The 20,513-nt window shown below is 49.2% G+C and overlaps 1 protein-coding gene across 2 annotated transcripts in view; it reads right to left on the bottom strand.

Annotated features, from left to right (window-relative positions):
- Lrfn2 (leucine rich repeat and fibronectin type III domain containing 2) overlaps nt 1-20,513 on the bottom strand; it is a 119,866-nt gene that overhangs the window by 11,816 nt on the left and 87,537 nt on the right. Inside the window, exons 1-2 of one of the 2 annotated variants that reach the window (XM_090355727.1) lie at nt 19,108-19,185; nt 11,853-13,301 (exon numbers count right to left, since the gene is read on the bottom strand). In XM_090355727.1, coding sequence (XP_090211853.1) covers nt 11,853-13,276 — 1,424 coding nt within the window. In that variant the 5' untranslated portion in view covers nt 13,277-13,301; nt 19,108-19,185. Of the gene's footprint in view, nt 1-11,852; nt 13,302-19,107; nt 19,186-20,513 lie in introns of those variants that run through there. The other variant, XM_090355726.1, reaches the window with a different exon arrangement.

Raw genomic sequence — 20,513 nt, 5'->3', positions numbered from 1 at the left:
AGAAGGATCCTGCTCAGCATTTCTCCAGGATGCATTTCTGCTGACCCTCCAGACAACCCTGCCTCTCACATGCAGGGTGGCCAGGAAGGGAGAAAGGGAGAGAGAAATGACCAGGAAGGGAGATCCTAGGTGGAAAAGCAGAAAGCTTGCTCTGTCCAATCAAGGAGAGGCCTTCACAAGGAAGGATGAGGAAGCAGAGCCAGTGCCTTCCACAGGTCTCCCCATGGTCAGACCAAGTCGATGAGGCTCTAAACTACCGCTGTGTGAACTTGGAAAGTCAGTTTCCTGCTCTGCCCTTCAATACCCACTTCTGACATTGTACAATTCCCCCAAGAACATGGCCTGAAAAGAAGACACAGGAGAAAGGTGGTAGGGCTTGGGCACTAGGTACAAATTCTGACTCCATAATTTACTGGACATATCTTTTGTTGGTGGTGGTGGTCATGGGGCTTGAACTCTGAGCCTGGGCACTGTCCCTGAGCTCTTCATCTCAATGCTAGGGCTCTACTACTTGAGCCACAGCCCCACTTCCAGTTTTCTGGTGGTTAATGGCGTTAAGAGTCTCACAGACTTTTGTGGCCTGGGCTGGCTTTGAATCACGATCCTTAAATCTCAGCCTCCTGAGTAGTTAGGATTACAGGTGTAAGTCACTGGTGCCTGGTTAGATATATCTCAATTTCCTAAAATTTCAGTCTTATTGTTTGCAAAAGAAGTTTATTAAACTAGAATCAAGGTATGCAAAACACTGGCATATACACATTCATCTAATTGTATATACATATGGTGAATGTCTGTGTTTATCATCTGTCAAATGAGTTGACCTATTTATACAGCCATTGTTTTTACAGACAACATCAATGTCACTGCTTTCTTCTAACAGGAGGCCTCCTAGTTACAGAAGTGACCTTCTGGGTCACCGGGCACCCTGGCCTGGGGTCTGAATACTGCTCGTCCCGCACTGACTTGTGAGCTAGAATGTCAGTGTGAGGCCTGGCAGGGAACTTTGCCAGCTTTGTCTGGGCGTAATAGCAATGTTATGATCCTCCATCCCAGCCAGCTCGCAGAGTGACAGGGTGGAGCCACCGAGTACCCTGGACACTCCCAGTAGTAAACCATGAGTGAGAACTCACTCCCTAATGGACTGTTAGACCCTTCCCCGATGCAAGGACACCTTTAGATGAGCAAGCAAATGGACTGCTCCTGCACCCATTGGCTGCTTTGTACCCTTAACTGCACACCTTGAGGAAGCCACATGGCAACCACAGCTGCTTGCTGCCAAAGCACAAATCTGGTTCTGAAAGGTTCTGACCTGAGTGTTTCAGATTGTAATGGACTTTGTGTTAGCACAAGCTTCAGTGCACTTTAGATGACCCTGCTGCCATTTGCTCCCAGGACAGATGGAGGGCACTGCCTCTGGAGATCCACCCAGCAAAAGGCCTGTGTCTGGAGAAATCACCATCCTTCATTTGCACAGGGACTATGAGTGTTGCAAGTTCAGTCCCTCGATTGCACAAGAGATTATGTCATGACAGCCCTTCATTTGCATGAAAGTCTGCTATGACTGGTGCAAACATATCCTTTATTTGAGTGAAGGTCTGCTAAGACTGGTACACACATATCCTTTATTCGCATAGAGCTCTGCTGTGATTAGTGCAAACACCCTTGCCACATCCCCTTTCTGGCTATATAAGCTAGAGACAGAGACAGAGACAGAGATGGAGACAGAGTGTCTTTCTGGCAAGGGAGAACAGGCTCAGCTTTGGGTTTGTGTCAGTTATAATATTACTGTGAAGATGACACTGAGGCTTTGGTAACTCCTTGGGACCTAGGAATCAGAGTGATTCCAGAACAATTGGGGGCCCCTGGAATCCCCATCTCTTCTTTTCCTACCCCTCTTCCCAGTCGTCCAGTGAGTAATAGGCTGGAAGACAGATCAGCAGGTTCCCCGGCCCGATGAGTGATCTACTGCTGCCTTTATTCACACTCTGGTATTTCATAGCTCCCATGGCTCTGGTGGAATAAATATGACCTTTATTCTTCACTTTGCTTAAGACTCAAGGTCAGCAGCCCAGCTATGATCTATAGATTGCTCCCCTCTGCTGGGCGGCCTCGAGATGGAGCCCCACAGCTGACAGAGATTCATGACTCCATGCCGAGCCCCAGGTGCTACCTGGCACAACACTGAGCTCGAGTTTTCCTTCTCCGGGGAAGCAGCCACCACAGTGTTCTATGAATGGTGGCCATAATCTCCTCTCCTCCAAGCCCACCTCATCACTAGACTCAATTTAGGCCTCAGTTTCATTGCTAGAGAGTAGCCTTGGTTCAAATAGCGAGGCTCAAATGAAAATGCCCAAAGCCAGGTGCCAGTGGCTCACACCTGTAACCCCAAATGTTCAGTAGGCTGAGATCTGAGAATGTCCAGCCCAGGCAGGAAAGCCCATGACATTCGTATCCCTAATTAATCATGGAAAAAGCCAGAAGTAGAGCTGTGGCTCAAAGTGGTAAGTACTAGCCTTGAGTGATAAAGCTCAGAGACAGTGCCCGGGTCCTGAGTTCAAGCCCCACAACCGCCATCACAAACAGCAAAAAAAAAAAAAAGTTAAACATGCTTGAGGGTATAGTTACTTCCCCTAGGTAGGCCCACATCAGCCTGCCTTTCTCACCTGGAACCCCCCCTCCCAACTCCCCAGACCGGCTAAGCCCCAAGGGCACCCCTCTGCCTTCAATCCCAGGCTTCTGCCTAGAAGTTCTTCCATGTATCTAACTGAGATTCCACCTGCAGAGGCCACCTGTTTACTCCTTATCTAAGGGGCCACAGGTCTCGCCCCTATATCTGTCCCCTCTTTGCTTGTGGTGGTTCTGGGTGACAATGGGCTCATGGCTCTAGGGATGAGACTCAGAAGGGGACAATGGGACAGGAAATGAGGTCCACACATGACCATGCTGGACAGGTACTCGGTGGTGGACTGATTACTGAGCCTTCATGGTTCCTGGGCATTTGGCATTCTGCCTACCACCAGAAGTGGTCGACTACCTAGGACATGTCAGAGATAACCAGATAACTACAGGGTACACACCCGCCCCTTCTTGCTCCAGAGAAGAGCAGCCATGCAGCCTTTGCCTACAATTGCTCTCTGCATCTTTTTACACTCAGGGATGGGTCTCTTCCTCCAGGAAGCCTTCGTGGATTTCCTCAGGTGAGGTCAGTTGTCAAGACCTGCTCTCATATTCGTTTGTACAATGGCCGTCAGATTCTGAGCCCATGAATGCCTCACACGTGGTTATCCACCTACCATCTCCCAGGGAACTGTGAGATGCCCTGCTCACACTTCAAAACGTAGCCCAGACTTGATGTCAGGAGCATACAACCAAACCAGCAAGATGACTCACAATGAGCGGGAAGAAAGGGGAGATGGAGCCCGAGCCATGAGAATCATGAAAGCTTTAGCTATGGAGGAAGTTGGAGTGTGTGGGCAGGCCCTGGGTGGAGATAGGGTGGCGGACAGGACTGAACAGGGAATTTCAAGACACAGGCAAAGGAGTGCAGGCTCCTAGAGCAAAGCAAATGCAGGCCGTGTCCCGCCTCTGCAAGTCACCTCTGCATGAAGACGCCATGGGCGTCCAATGTGGGTGGGAATGAGGGTGGAATCTGCGAGGGCAGAACCACAAGGGTTCTCGGAGTGTGGAACTTGAGCTGCTCCTTTCTCACTCTAGACTTATTTCTCAGTCTACTCTCAGCAAGAGCCAGATCCATTTTAAAGACACAGACACTAAGTCCAACAAGATGCTGACTGATTCCACGGATCCTGGCTTTGTCCCTCATCTCCCTGCACTGGTTCAAGCCCTTGGCAATAAATATGTCCATCCAGAGCAGCTGGGCTGTAGTTTGCTTTGGGACCTCTCCTGTCCCCTCCTGCTCCAAGGCTCCCATTGCACCCTCCACAGCACCAGTATCCCCTGTGGACCAAGCCCAGGGGAAGTCACATCAGCATTCTCCATAATTCTACACCTTATAGACACAAAGAAATCCATCTCTGATGGTGGAATCTCAGGCTCCTTGATCTGCAAAGGGAATGTTTTTGGACATATTCCAGTTCCTAGGTCCACTGCAGGCAGGGTGGGGAGAGCAGAGTTTAAGACTGAGCTTGGGCACACAGAGAGGCAGCCGGCCTCCTGCCTGATTTTACTTCAGGGCAGAAATCCCCTCCAGCTCCCCATCCTGGAGCAACCCAGTGAGGAGGGGCTTCCAAAGCTCCTCTATCTGCTCAGACCTTCTTCCTGGCAACAGAGGTGGGGAAGGGGAGGGGAGGGGAGGGGGGAGGGACAGAACAGTCTGGAGCTCACAAGCACATGCGATGGCATTTTGATGGTGGTAAAAATATCTCCCTGGTGCTTGGTGTAGGCTGTCACCTCAGCTGCCACCATCTCAGCTTCCCAGACCCCCTGTCTATACCCCATGCTCACCGTCCCCCATCCCGGGCCTTAGCCACCCCAGAGGACAGAGAATAGGTCACCAACTCCTGATCCCAGTCTTCAACACCCAACCTCTTGCCTCCCTGTCACTACAGCCAGGCACCAGAGCAAATGTACTCAGAGATACAGGAGGAAGCCCAGGGTTGCAGGTCATAATGGTGCCTCATCAAAGGGCAGGGGGGGAGGGGAGGAGAGGAGTGGGGAGGAGTGAAGGGGGGTGGCTCTTAGCAAAGGGAGCCGGGTCAGTGAGGCTGTGGGTGTCTCCATCTGCATGGGGAAGTCACCAGTTTCTCTCTACTTGGGGCCATGATGGCTGGTCAGCTCCATTCCCAGGCCAGATGGACACCGCCCCTGAGACAATGACCTCCGAATGCAGGGTCTCAGCTCTGTTCATTCCCGAATCCAAACTGCAGCACTAGAGCTCTGTATCCATCTGAACAAACTCACTAGCAGCTTGATGCATGGCTTAGGCTTAAGAGCCAGGGCCCCAGGGTTGGCCCGGGGGGCCTGGGAAGCCGCAGCGCCAGGCAGAGTAATTGGGGATGTCTCCTCATCACCTGCCACGAAACTCACCACCACACAGCCTGCAGAGCTTGCTCAGCTGACACAACTCAGCAGACGTGGTATCAACAGAAGCCTGGTGTTCGCATCTGCAGTAGGGTTGCCTTCCTGGCTGGCTGGCTGTGCCAGGAGAAGGAGAAGTGTACACTTAGATGCTTCTAGCTCTCCCCCCCGGGTCTCCACCATTTGGCACAAAACAGCAGATCCAACCAGAACCGAACTTGGTGCTGCAGAAGTGTGTGTCGGGGTGGTACAGGGGAGAGGCCAGCCCAGCTAAGTCCAGCTCAGCCCCAGCTCGACGGGTAGTGTAGCCTCTTAATTTCTTCAGACTCTTTGTCACACCGTGTTATTGTAGCGAGAGCTGGCTGATACACTTGTGTCTTTATGTGTTCACAGGCCCTTAGCTGAGCCATCTCATTCTTCCTTCCTCTCCTTTTTCCTTCAGACCTAAAGTGGCTGTCCCCCACGTTTTCCTTCCAAATTCTGTCTACACCCCAGAACACAGCTTTTACTTCTGCTTCCCCTACTCCCAGAACCCCTCAGAATACACTCCTCCCAGCCCAGGTCAGCCAAGAGGCTCAAGAGCACCAATTTTCCCCAGCAAGTCATTCATTTACCTTTGACCCCTTTTGAAGGCCAATTGCTGCACTGAAAGGAGGTTGAACATGCGATCCCCAACTCATTACCGAGTCTGGAGGCTCGGTGTCTAATACCACTAGAAATTGGAGTTTCCTGGCTCTTATCTCCTTTGCTGTGTCAGTGAGGTCAGACCCTAGGCCACAGGCACAAACACCTCACAGACACCACATGTCCAGAAAGATCCAATCCGCCTCTTGTGCTTATCTGTATGGAGGATTGCAGGCTTGGTGAGCTGTTGGGACCACATCTCTTTCCCTACAAGGGGACGGACGCCTCTCTTACACCTGGTACCCCTTCCTATTCCCACAAGGAGTGGAGGGCACCATTTTTCTCCCCATTCCACAGATGTGAAACCTGAGGCTGGACTGGAAAAAAAGAGGGTAGGAAACCAGACCTAAAGCCCAGGATTTCACTCTTAATGCTCCATCAGCTAAAGGACAGTAAAAATGGCCCCAGCAACAATCTTGCCCTTGCTTCTAGTTTTCCCTGGGGTCTTCCCAGCCCTGAAGCAAAGCCTCACAGAGACACAAGGAGTGCTTCTCTCTCAGGGAGATCGGGATGGGACCCCGGAAGTGCTGCTGCCCAGCTTCCGTGGCAGAACATGAATGCCCCGGAACATCACTGCGAGAGTCTAAGAGACGCTGACCTGGACATTCTTCCCCATTTGCGCCAGTTTCTCCCATGGACCTTTCTCTTCTGCCTGTGTGCACATGGCTGGCCTTTCAGAAGCAGCCAGTCAGACTGTCCTGAGCTGCAGCTTCATCAGAGAACCTCCTCCCACCCCTCACCTTTCAGAACCTACCTACCCTGGGATGGTCCACTTATTGGCACATTTTCCTTCACTCTCTGGTGGAGGTGGCTGCGGTTTTCTGGGTCTTTCTGGGCATAAAACCTGGGAAGTTCAGCTCTCTGGTCGTTTTCCTAGATGGAGGATGGGATGGGCGGTCCATTCTCACTCAGAACAGGACATGGCCTGACAGGTACAGTGGGAGAGGGCTGCTTGGCTCTCCTTGACCTTTCCTTCTCTACATGAAGAAGATGGACACATCACATGGGACCTGAAGGTAAGCCTGCAGCCTGGCAAATCCCACCTGCAAGCTTGCTGATCCCTTGATTCCCCCGGGGACCCTTCTAACATCACATCTGGTAACAGATGTTCTCCACGACAATGACGCTTACAGACAAGTGGGTGTGAATGTCACTGGAGCTGGTAATGACATTCCGGCCACTTAACTTTCTGTGTCACACCATGGATCAGGCTGAGTGGGCTGGGTTGTTGCTGACTTTGGGTGCGGATGGGGTTACTCTTCTCTTGTTCACATCTCTCCCCTTCTCACATGCGGTCAGGAATGCCAGGCTCTTCCTAGATGGGTAGGCTCTAGGGATGAGAGCTGTGACACTGTCAGTCCTTGCCAGGCTCAGGGAAACAGGCCTGGCTCCATTTGTGAACTCAGTGTGTCTGGCATGTCCAGTGCCTGCCTGCAGTGCTCAGCGATGTGTACTGAGGACAAATGTCTCAGGAGGTCAGCTTGACCACCAGACAGCTAGAGAGCTTATTATCTGGCAAAAGAACAAAGTACTACGGGTGGCTTTCACCTAGAATCCTAGCCACCCTGGAGGCTGAGACCTGAGGATCTAGTTTGAAGCCAGCCTGCACAGGAGAGTCCATGAGATGCTTGTTTCTCATTAACCACCAAAAATCCAGAAGTTGAGCTGTGGCTCCATTAAGGAGCACTGAAGCTCAAGTGGCAGTGACCTAGTTCTGAGTTCAAGCCCCAGTGCCAGCATAAAAATGCCAGGCATAGTTGCACTGACATCAAATTCCAGCCAGCCATGTTTAGGTTACATAGAATTTGGGATTATCCACTGCCCCTCCCTTCCTCCCTACAATGTAGCATGGAAACTCATGTTCAGTGTATGTCAAGGTCTCGCAGAGCCTCTACCAATGTCTCTGTCCCTGTCTTCAGGTTTGGAGGCTCAAATGCCTATGAGATAAGGAACCCTAAAAGACACAAAAGCCGCAGGGTCCTACACTGGGGAAACCTGGTAGATTTATCCACAGCTGCATTGACTTGTTCACGGGGCTGGGAAATCTGACATGGAGTCACAGACCAAGAGGGTGAAAGTCAAGCATGTCCATTCCTGCCTATAAGTCAGCTGCTAGCTCAGCATCCCAGAAGGAATCGGCAGGCCTTTTCTAACTTGCTTCCACCTTTGAGTCTCTGAGTCTGGTATTTCCATAAGGAAATACGGGAGGCAATTAGCTTTCATAAAGAGAAAAGTCTTACTTTGCTCACAGTTCAGAGGTTCAAAGCCTGTTGCTGTGGGCCTCTGGAGAAGATGCCCAATGACAATAGCCAAAAGTAGACCAGGAGGGAAAGAGGCAGGTTTCCATCTCCCCTGCCAAGGACCCAGCCCAATGGCCTCAGAATCTCTCATGACCACCCTCCCCCCCACCCCCTCCCCCTCATGCCAAAAGTGCCACAGAATCTCTTAGTTCTGCTGTCCTGGGAACCAGGCTTTTATGTATGCATCCTTGGCGGGGGAGGAGGCGACTCATCCAAGCTACAGCAACAGTCCTGCTGCTCCCTGGCTGTGGGACTCTGGCAGAGCTTCATTAAATTCTTGAGACAGAAACTAGAAGCAAAGTCAGACAGTATAATCACAATTATATTGGCAAATGATTATTCTTACAAGAACTCAGTTGCGCAAAACAGAGAAGCCACATTTGGACAGGTCTAATTGGGAGTCATTAGAAAGCTGTGGAATGCAGGTGAACTCTTGTCTCAAAGACCTGCAATCCCTTGAATACACTTAACACCATTAGAAAACTGAGCCATGACAGTAGTAAACCAATCAACCAGGTCACCCACAATGGAGAGCTGAAGAGGGATACCATGGTGGCTGGAGGAGAGCCAGGAGGCACAAGACACATAAGGCATGGTGTAATGGCACCTGTACAAGTCTGGACCTAAATGGGGGCAGGGGCACCAGACAGGGTCACAGGAAACTTGAGAGTCTCCCGCATTCAAAGCACAGGACTGACAGGTCCATTAACCCATCGTCCAAATCCCTGTCTCTGCCTCTAGGAATTCAGGCACTCCCATCATATGGGGTGGAACTTCTTTTCCTCTACTATGAAAACAAGATGGCACCTTATCATCTACCATATGGCCAAGATGGCACAGGTTAGACCCAGTCTCCTTATTTCATCACTACTCATCTTCCAGGCTCACACTCAGATTGACCCTAAAACTTCATCAATCAATCCATTTAAAGAAAGGCTGAATCATAAATCTAAGCTTCCTTTTCTATTTCCTTACCCATACATAGCTTTATGTTGCTATTCCTCCTCCTCCTCCTCCTCCTCCTCCTCCTTTTCCTTTGCTATGATCGTTGGTCCCTTCTGCAGGCTTGCACTATTTGGAGAACTTTTATGTATATCTTACCCAGTCTTCATAACTAGCTAAAAATAAAATGAAGTCACCTTTGTCACCTGCGTTTTTAATTCTGATGGTTCCATTTTATTTTCATTATATATATAATTCTAGAGTCTCCAGATTCCTAGCTAACAAATAAAAGCAATTTTTAATTCTTATTTTGAATGTCTATAGAAACACAGTCCCTCCCTGCCTCATCCTGGAATTTGTGAGACACCCCAAGGATACCATTTTGGGGCCATTGGTGTGTTGTTCTGTAGATGTTCCTATCTTCTCCCCACCTTCATAGACCTGGATCCCCTCACCCCATACCTGTACTAGTGCAGAACTGCTAGGTTTTTGCCTTTATGTTTCTTATCAAAGTTGAGTCCATATATGAAATTCACAAAGGAAGCAATATATTTATTTTCAAAAGGTCAGCCTCACACGTTATCAAAGAAATGTAAATTAAAACACATTCATTTTTTTCACCTTTCAACTGGCAAGGATGAAAGGCATTATTTATATTCCTTATCCACCAGGGTGTGGTCAGACTGGCAGTGCCTAGAACCACTGAGTGCCAGGGTAAATAAATATGTATGTGGAACATGCAACTATTCTAATTTACTGGTTAAGCCAATAATTCAACTCCCAGGAAAATAGGTAGAGAAAAACCATTGGACATGCACCAATGTTTATGTATAAAAGTATCCATCACGGTCTTACATTTTGTATTGACAAATGGCTAATAACTTAACTTGAATGTTCAATGATTAAAATTGGCTAAGTCCAAGTAAAAAGTCTTTCAATTCTGTGGGAACTGGGCAACCTATAACACTCAGTGGAAAGGATTAAGATATAATTATATACACTAAATTGGCCATGAATATAATTAGGATTGATCTGAAAGAAAGAGGTACTTTCCCCAAAGAGAAGTACTTTCCCAAATACCTCTCTGGTTTAAATGCAGATGGTGGAGAACAAGTAATTTTTATTTCTTTCTTTATAACTTTTCACTGCTTTCCAAATTTTCTTCAAAGACCCGAATTTCATAAGTAGGAAAACTCACATATGTATCCTTAAATTTAATTATATATTGAAATAAAGAGGCTGAGTCTAAGTTAACATGCTTTGTCCACACAGCCATCCTGGTGCCTTGTTGGGTAATAGGACCTTTCCACATGGCTCTGAAAGTCCTAAAGCTGAGATAGGCCATTCTCTGAATTGCTTTAGTTTCAGGAAAGCTTTACTATGGAGAATGTTCAACCCTGACTGCCCCCCTATATGGAAGGTTTTGCTAGCCTCTGAGTCTTTTCCTATATGAAATGGCTTGCGTGCCCTTGAGTATTTCCCTACCTGCTTCTGGGGTGAGTGTCTACCACCTCCAAACATATGGTTTTCGTCTTTAAAAGCTTTGTGCAAGCTTCATTCAGAGCTGTGGGTCTTTGAGGCAGGGGGTCCCCTGGCAGTGGCTGGCTTTCTAATAAAAGCTCCCTATTCGACCTCTCAAGACGTGGCTTCTCTGCTATCAGGACTCAAGGGCCACTCTTCATCCCTCCAAGGCTGTGTAGAGGTCTTTTGGAAGGAAGAGGCTGCTGCAGATGAATCTACATGTGATTTAGGGGAAACATCCTGAAGGACAGCAGTGAGTCTATCTCTTTGATACAGCCTATCCTGAAGCAGTTTCCAGGCTTTTCAATGACATGAGCCAATACTTTATTGCTTCGATTTTCTTTTTCCCCCCTCCAGCCATTTTTATATGAAGTCTAACATAAATGAAGTCCATTTTACAGGTAAGAAAACTGAGGCATGCCAGGAAAATGAAAGGACAGGAGGTGACAGAGCTGTAATAACCGCAAACAGACACACAACTTATCACCCTCCCCTCCCCCACATTTCCAATGCCCCTTGTGACCTCAAATGACAGCTTGCAAGTCAGATCCTTTGGCTAAGAGATCCCCTAGTGGTTTCAAATCATCAGGTTTGGAGACTTATAGCCACCACTACCACCTGTTTGGCTTCTTCTACACAGCCTCTCTCCAGCTGCCCACATGTGTTTTTCTCCTTCATAAACTGAAGAAAGAAGACTTGTCCTTAGAGCCATCCTCGTGCTTGCTGGGTGGAAGGAGCTTCTCACCCAGTTTTAAAAAGACTAATGTTGAGACAAGCCATTCATTGAATTTCAGAGATCATACGTGCTGTTGAATGTTAGGAGAGCTTTTGCTACACAGAGAATGCTCGTCCTTGATTATCTCCTTAAATGCTTTCATTTGCTAGCCTCTAAGGCTATCCCACTATACGGAAAAGTTGAGGCATAATCCCTCTCTTCCCCCCTCCCCAATATGGAAAGTTTAAGCCGAACCTTGAGCTATTTCTCTAGATGGAAAAATCTGCTGGTATCTGAGCTACTTCCCAATATGGTTTGCTTTTGTTGAGACTGGGTGTCCCAGCTAAATGTGTTTCTTTTGTCTTTAAAAGCGTTGTGCTACCTCTGTTCCTGCTGTCTTCGAGAAAGGAATCCACCATCCCCAGCTCTCCAATAAAGACTCCCGATTTGACCTCTCAGAATGTGGCTCCTCTGTTTCTCACTCACTAAAATCCCTTACCACAAAACTTGTAGCAGCCCTCTCTTTCTGTCTCCTCCTCCACGCATGGCAGTGGCACAGCAGGGCCCTGAGGAGGCCTAAAGTGGGAGAGGTTTCCCCCGCCCCTGCTGGACATCCCTGCCCTTCCTGCAGCCGCTCCATACACAGTACCCACCTGTAAATCAGTACCTCGTCGTCAGAGCAGTTGTACTGCAGCTGGTACATCTTCACACGGGGTGCAGATTTGCTGACCGTCCACTTGACCAAGGCTGACGTGGTGGTCACATCAGACACCAGCACAGCGCGGTCGGGGGCACTTTTGGGAGGCTCTCCAGCCCCACTGCCTCCTCCTCCTCCCCCTCCTCCTCCCCCTCCTCCCCGGCTGGTCTTGCTGGAGCCAGTGATGTCGGAGAGGCGGGACTTGGGGGGAGCAGAACGGCTGGTGCTGTTGCTCAGGTGGGGTAACTGGACCACCGACACCTCCACGGTGGCTGTGGCCTCGCCCGCCGCGTTGGCAGCTATGCAGGTGAAGGCGCCACTGTCCTGAGAGGTGGTGATGAGGATGTCGAGGGTACCGTTGTCATACACCGAGGTCCTGGATGAGTTTCCCACCAGGCGATCGTCGGGGGCTACCCAATGGATGAGGGGACCGGGGTCCCCAATGGCTTTGCACTTGAGTGTGGCCGCCTGGCCCTCCAGAACCAACAGCTTGTGCGTGTGCTGGGTGATGAGAGGGGGCTCACACACAAACTCCTCCTCCCGCACGTGCCAGAAGTAGCGACCCTTGAGTCCCCCCGGGGACCCACAGGTCTCCAGGTCATCATCCCTCTCCAGTCTCCGCAGCCAGAGGAGTTCACAATTACAGTGCAGCGGGTTCCCCCCAAAGCTGAAGGACAAAGGTGGGGCAAAGGGGGTGGCCGCCAGAGCAAAAGCTTGGGAGCGTGCGAAGATGGGGTCTGGGGGCAGCTTCTGCAGGCGGTTGGAGGTGAGGTCCAGGCGGGCCAGCTTCTGCAGGTCGGCGAAGGTGCCTTCGGCGATGTGGTCCAGCAGGTTGTGGTCCAGACTCAGCTGGTGCAGGTTGACCATGCGTCGGACCGAGTCCCAGGGCAGGCCATGCAGGTTGTTGTAGGAGAGGTCCAGATCCTCCAGCGTCAGCAGGAAGTCCTCAAAGGCGTCCTCGGCGATGCCCCCCAGCTGGTTGTTGTTGACAATGAGGTGTTGCAGGTTGACCAGGCCCCGGAGCGTGTCCTCGCCAAGGCTGGGCAGCCGGTTGCTGTCGAGGTGCAGGGAGCGGAGACTTTCAAGGTCCAGGAAGGAGAAGGGCTGGATGTGACTGATGGTGTTCCTGGACAGAGTCAGATCCACCAGGCCGGTCATGTTGGCGAAGTCCTGGCGGCCAATGTGGATGATGAAGTTGCCACCCAGGCGCAGCTCCACGGTCCGGCGGTCGATGTCCGGGGGCACGAAGAGCAGCCCCTTGGAGGGGCACAAGGTTCCCAGTGACTCAGACAGGTTCTGGCAGACGCAGTACTTGGGGCAGGCATCGACTACGGCAAACGCCATGCCAAATGCCAGCAGCCCACCAAGCAAGGTCTCCATGGTCTGGTCACTCAGGCCTCTGTGCCTGGAAAGAAGGAACAGGTCAAAATCACAAAGTAACTTCCCAATGTCCTTGCCAGGAGCTTCCTCCCTCCCTTCTTCCCACCCTCCCTCCCTCTCTTCTTTCCTCCTTCCCTTCTTCCTTCCATCTGACAAACCCACTGCCTTGGGAGTTAGCAGAGAATATGCTCTGGCAAGATCTCTTATCTTCTCATGAAAGTGCCCTATTTCAGTTCTACTTTGATCTGTTTTCCATAGTTCTCATTGTCTTCAACATACTACTTCATCTATTGATTGTGATTATTTGCTACTTCTAGTAGCTCCATGAGAGCATGCATTTTTTGTCTCTTTTATGAGTTTCTATATCCCAAGCATCTAGTACAATGGTTGAAACAAAGTAAACAATCAGACAATATTCTTGGATGGATGGGTGGGTGGATAGAAGGATGGAAGGATGGACAGATGCATTAGTGGATAGATAGAAAGATGAATGGGTGGGTGGGTGGATAGGTGGATAGATGTAAGCATGGACAGATAGATGGATGGAGAGATGAATGGATGGATGGATAAGTGGATGATGGATGGATAGATGGGTGGATAGGAGGATGGACAGAATCACGGACAGATGGAGGGATGGATGGATGGATGGATGGGAGGTTGACACAACTTAGTGGTTTATCCAAAAAACCATTGAGTTTGAAAAGGGATATCTTTTGAAGTACAATGTTTCCATTTTAGGAAACATTTAGGTTTAGGCTTAGTATGAAATGAAATAGGACCGATATCCTTCACCAGTAAAGATATGGACAAGAAGGGAACTGGCCCTGAGAGATGCCAGGGCTGGTAGAGATATAGCTTTTGATGGTTTTCTTCACTGAGGAGAATTACATAGTTCACAGCTCTTTGAGAATTCACGGAACTGAAGAATGGGGTGGATAGGGAGCCAAAACTTGTCATGGCAGGGTTAGCAAAGGATTATAGATATACACAGACAAGGATTGGTCATGGTCTCATGGCCTCATTGGGTGGCACAAAGCCTTTCCTGGTACTCTATCCTCAAGATCCCCTAAGCTGAATGTCTCTGTCCTCTGCTGGATATTTTCTCCTCGGAACCCAGATTCCTCTAATCTCCTCCATATTTTACCTACTCATCCTGCTCATTGTTTTCTGTACTGGCAGCAAAACCCTAGGTGGCAGGAGGCTGCTCTCATTGACCATGGTATCACCAGAGCCAAAGCACCAGCAGGATTTACTAGGCAGTTTTACATGGACGAGTACCTGGAGCAGCAGGGGACAAGGGTAAGGGTGTGTGTGTGTGTGTGTGTGTGTGTGTGTGTGTGTGTGTGTGTGTTAGCTTCGGATCTTAATTTTCTCACTGCCCCCGTGTTGTACCAGATTTATGTAACTTCTTTCTGGCGTACTGAAAACAACCAGTTGGGTTGGACTTTGGGAAAGCCTTGCACACTGGTTTTGTAGCTTCTTGCAGGCTGACATCTCTTAAATTGCCTTCTGGAATTGCTAATTATGAATCCACAGAAGTGACTTCTGCAGCCTTCTCATTTGCCATTGCAAGAGAACTCTGCAAACCAACAAGTTCAGAAGAGTTGGAGTAAAGATACTGCATCAATTAATGGTTAAGTCTACATTAATCTTCTAATATTTATGAATAGTATTTTGAGGAAGTAGAGTTTTAGGAATCTCAGTTTGAGAATCATTTGTATGATTGTAGTATTTATTTATGTGCTAGTTCTGGGACTTGAACTCTGGGCTGGGGCATTGTCTCTTAGGGCTTGAGCTCAGGGCCTGAGCACTGTCCTTGGACTTTCTCAAGGCTAGCACTCTACCACTTGAGCCTCAGCACCACTTCTGGCTTTTTTTCTATGTAAGTGGTACCGAGGAATTGAACCCGGGTCTTCATGCATGCTAGGCAAGCACTCTACCACTAGGCCAAACTCCCCGCCCCTGTCCCTTAGTTTTTTCACTCAAGTCTAGTACTCTACCATTTGAGTAATAGCTCCATTTCTGGCCTCTTCCTCCTCCTTCTCCTTCTCCTCCTCCTCCTCCTCCTCCTCCTCCTCCTCCTCCTCCTCCTCCTCCTCCTTCTCCCCCTTCTCCTCCCTCTTTTTTGTAGTTAGAGATGAGTCTCACAGGCTTTCTTTTCCTAGCTGGCTTTGAACCGTGATCCTCAGATCTCAGCCTCTTGGGTAGCTAGGATGATAGGTGTGAGCCACCAGCACCTGACTCATTCACAGTTGGTGACATCTGGAAGCCTTCCACTTGTCACTCCTGTCTGTGTGCTAATGGATTATAGCCTTCCAGGCCCCTACTTGACTGGACCCTAATAGAGATAATGGAATCTTCTCCATCCACACTGACTAGGGCCTAACAGAGCCAATGGAACCAATCTCCATGCAAGTTGACTGGGCCATAATAGAACAGATGGAATCATTGATTCCACACTGGCTCCTCTAGGGATTCCTGCCTAGCCTTCCATTCCCTCCTTGACACAGAACAAAATCATGATGTTCCTCTGACTACAGTGGCTGGGGGTAGTATCTGGTGTCTACTGGGATGCAGGGCAGATATATCAAAGAGTGCCCCTCGGTTTCAAAGCCAGAAGAGGCTGTGGGTATAGGCGGTAAGGGGTGAAAACAGGTGAGTGTTGTGTAGCTCCATGGAGAAGGCCATCTAACTATGAGCTCTTATCAATAAATGTCACCATGTTCTAAAAGCTAAGCAGAACCAGCCAACATTTTCTCTCATGTCACATAGGGAAACTGATCATGTTTGTGAAGTTCACCTGGGCCTAGACTCAAGTTTACCCCATCATCTATGCTGGTCCCTGAGACTTGTCCCTCCAGACTCCCCTCTCTCTCCCCTCCCCGCTCTCTCTTTCTAGCCTCTCCACTCAGCTGTATCCTGGGAGTCTCAACCATAGGGACCAGTTCTAGTGCAATTCACTTGTCTTGCTAACAACATCCTTTGAGTCTTTCCATCCTAGGGTGGAAGGCCCTGGGGTGGCAGCAAGCAGGAAGGCGGATACTTTGAGATATTCATTCTGAAGCCCGAGAGGCACAAGGCCCATTGCCTCACAAAGACAGCTCTGTCTTTGGTAATTATGCCAAATGAATCACATTTTTTAAAAAAAGTTTGTTGGGGATTAACCAACATCTAATGAATTCAAATCTATGACATAATAGAACTGGGTAAATATATTTTAAGTAATCAGTGTGTGAGATGACTGACAGAGAAGTGACTGTTGCATCTTAATTAAAATTGTATTCTCAGAATTGTCACTTAATATATTGCCCTCACAGTCAAACAAAAAGCTGTCTAAACTCCCAATTGAGAGGAAGACAAATGAGCTGGATTGTCACCTAACAGCGTAGGGGTGTGGCTCACTCCTTGGGGACAAATGCTGGAAGGAGGGGCTCTGGTCTGAATTCCTCTAAGATGGTCTCTGTGGTATGGATGGCGGAGAGCAGGGAGAGGTGGCAGTGAGAAGGCCAGTGAGAAAAAGACAGATGAAAAGCTGGTGGGTGGGGCAGCGGGAGTTTCTTGCAGATGGAGGGATGGAGGATGGGAGGACAGATGACCCTGGTCATCAAATGTCAGAATCAGCTTCAGAGCAGGAGGGCCTCTGCACAGGAGGCCATTGTAGAGAGCGGAGACAAGGGGGGAGGCCAGGAGAGGCAGAATGAGAGAGGATGGGGGTGAGGGGGTCCCCTCTACCCCACAGTTTCCTAGAATTAGCCCCATCTTGGATGTTCACCCCAAAGTGTCTCCCCCAACTTTAATAGGTTTTATCCCACATGTTTATCCCACATGTGTGAGAGGGGAGAATGCAGCCTTGGGCAGGCAGAAATGTGCCCCCCCTGTGGATGTTCCTAGGGGCTTTACATGAGCAGTAAACAACCTGCCCAGCCCCACCTCGTGAGCCCTGCTTTCCTCTTTCAACCACTGGCAAGTGAAGTGAGATTTTTTTTTCCCCCAAGCTCCCCCTGGAAAGCAGCACAGCTGACCCTGAGCATATCCTGGCTCCAGGCCATTCTCACAGTGGAGGCAGCTCTGTGCAGTCGGGAATGGATGGCTCTAGAATGGAATGGCTTAGGAACTGGCGACTCACTGCTTCTTCCTCTGCATTTGCATTTTTCTAGAAGGTAACATTGGTGTACTTGGAAGAAGAGGCCTGGCTAGTTCAGAAAGACACATGGGTCAGGGCCTGGTGGTATTGAGTCACTCACCATGTATGTGCTTACACACACATGCGCGCACACACACACACACACACACACACACACACACAGAGCAAATATAGCATCGTGGGTCTAGGCTGTGGGTTTGTGATCCAAGCTTCCAGATGGAGTTTTATATTTAAAACAACAGGAACAAAGAAAGATGAGGACAGTGGAGCATGCTGGATGTGGAGACAAGAAAAATCAAAATGAAAACTCTGTGGCTGGAAGCTCTGAGACCCCAGGCTTTCTTCACACCCTAGCCCTTCCTCCCTTCCTCCCTGCTCCCAAGCTGTCACCCTGTCTGAACCACCATGAGCTGCTCCAGACATAAGAAACAACATTTAGCAGATGGCTGGTCTCTCTATGTAAGCTGTCTCTCCATCCTGATTTCCATTTAAAAGATACCTTAGCAACCAGCCTGAGCCGCCCGTACCCTCCGTGAGTCCCTCCAGCCTGTAAATCAAGTAAGATGCTTGTCTCTGGCTTCAGGTAAAAAGAACCATTCCTCCAGGGTGCTGCAGGCTGGATGAGTGTGAATTAATAAGAGTGGGAGGGGCTGAGAATAGGAGGCAGCCATTCACCTACACCTCTTTTTTTTTTTAACCAGACTTCCCCTCCCAGAGTTTTGCTACTCCCCATCAATCACAAGCTTGATCAAGAGGAGCACTGGAGGCAGAGGCTCTGGGGAGGGGCATGGGGTAGGTGGGGAGGAAATCCAGAAGTGATCATCTGCACTTCCTTCTAAGGGTACGGAAAATGAATTGGCATCAGGAAGCTGGCTTTCTGAGTACTGACACTGTCCACCCACCCAGGATAGAGACTCTTGAGAAGAGGAGGAGGCAGTGTGGTGAGTGGGCTGAGGAGCGGAGGAGGGGTGCCCTTGGGTCTAGAATGCTCCCTGCTTGACCTGAGGAACTGCCTCTGATCCTGGAGAGCCACAGGTTTGATGTTAGAGTCATGGAGGAGGGAGGGGGGAGAGAGAGAGAGAGAAAGATATATATATATATATATATATATATATATAGAGAGAGAGAGAGAGAGAGAGAGAGAGAGAGAGAGAGAGAGAGAGAGAGAGAGAGAGAGAGAGAATCAGAAGGGGAGGCCACCACCCTAGAAGGTGCTCACTTAATGGATACAGAAAGATGCCCACCATACAATAATACAATACAGGCTATAGCATTCTCTGTGTTGCCCCCACATGAAGCCACTGGCATAGAGCCACATTCTGCACCCCCAAACCTTTTCATAAGAAAAAAAATCAGGCTGACTCTGATAGGACAGACAATAGCAAAAGAGACAGAACTCATGTCTGAAAGGTCTGAGGGATAGAGGGGACCTGTTGAGGCCCTGCTTAAACTTCTACTGTCCAAAATAAGCAACTGTTATCAAAAGCACATTATTATTAGGCCTTGAACAGCTTCCCCCATTCTCCGAGGCATTATGTGTCTGTGTTAGCAAGACTGTAATGGCTTTTATTGTGCTGCAAGGTGATTACATGTTTGCCTGCCTTCTATTCCCATTCACTTGGGAACCCCTTCTTGGCAGGGACTATAATTTTTTTCTGCTCTGAATCCCCAGTGGCAAGCCATGTACCTGGCACTGCGTAGGTACCTGAGGTGCGTGAATCCATGAGTGAATGAATACCAGTCCTCTCAATAGATTGCCACGGTTCCTCACACTTCTGGCAGGCCATGCTTTCTGTTCTGCATGAGGAGCATGCGTGCTTACACCTGCAGGACAGACAAAACATGCTGGGAACAATGATCCCGCAGCCAAAGCCTGTGAGGGCCAAGGAGGATGAGCTTCTCAGAGCAGGAACAATCTTGAAGCACATTGTAAATTCTCTACTGGAGTACGTATCCCAGTGGGGCTGGGTCTCGGGCTGCCCTGTCATCTGCTCTTTAGGCCTATGGCAGGCTTGCTTTCACTCCACCATCTTCTCTCCCCATTTCTCTTCTCTCTCTCTTTTTTTTTTCCTCCTGAAATCACCACCCTAGTAAAAGCACTTACACTCAAATCCTTGTTTCTAATCATTGTTCCACTTCTGAGGAACTTAGCCCAAGGCAAACATGTTAATTATAACTGTCATTCTATAAAGCAGCCAATAGCCTGAGCCAACCAAGGAAATGTGAGGCGTGGGGAATTAAAAAAATGACATGAAAACCACACACTGTGTCATCAATGACTAAAAAACAGCCTGAGTAATTTATGGGGGGGGATTGTGGAGACCTCAACTTACACAAACCATTGGTCCTGATTGTTCTATCGGGATTACTGGACAATGGAGCAATGTGGAGTAGCAGAAATCTGTGTCTGTCTTTCTGTCTGGCTGGAGACCCAGGTGAGCCTGTGTGACCACTGTGTATCTAGTTGTGAATGGCGGAAGGCCTGGCTGGAGTGTGAATGGGAAGAGAGGTGGGAGGTCTCAGGAGGTTGGTGTACGGCAGCAGGCATGTGGACTGAGCATGCTCCTGAGGGTATGTGAGAGAGGGGGTCCCTGTTGCATGAATGGAGGTGAGTGAACAACTGGCCAGGTGAGGCTGTGTGGGAGAAAGAAGGTTGGACACAGCCCGGATGGGAGGGAGGGAGACCGTGCAAGGAGGAGAAGGCGGCTATCAGAGTTTACTTGTTCAGCTTTGTTGGGAACAAATGCTATTTTACTTCCTACTGTCAACTTCCCACATATGGATTCTTACGGCTTCTTATGATCTGTCTCCAGGTTGATGACACAGATGGCAGATGCCAGTAGCTCTCAGCATGGGTCTAAGCCTCATGCTTACCTGGTCCCAGCCTGTCAACCTCCACTCCAAGCTCAGGATGCAGATATGGGAGCTCTGGTCAATAAAATTGTGCTTCGACGCTCAAGGTTCTTTAAAATCATCCCTGCTCTATTTTCTATTGGATGTTACTGCTTGCAATTTCCAGCCTGCTTATCACCACGGTCACCTCAGTAGGGTGATACAACGGGCCGAATTTCCCGCCATCAAAGCCTTGCTGGT

This window comes from Megascapheus bottae, chromosome 22, assembly GCF_031878675.1.
Source record: "Megascapheus bottae isolate mThoBot1 chromosome 22, mThoBot2.hap1, whole genome shotgun sequence".
In the NCBI taxonomy this organism is placed as follows: Eukaryota; Metazoa; Chordata; class Mammalia; order Rodentia; family Geomyidae; genus Megascapheus; species Megascapheus bottae.
The sequence above is the reverse complement of the archived record's forward strand: the minus strand, read 5'-3'. Positions and strand labels throughout refer to the sequence as shown.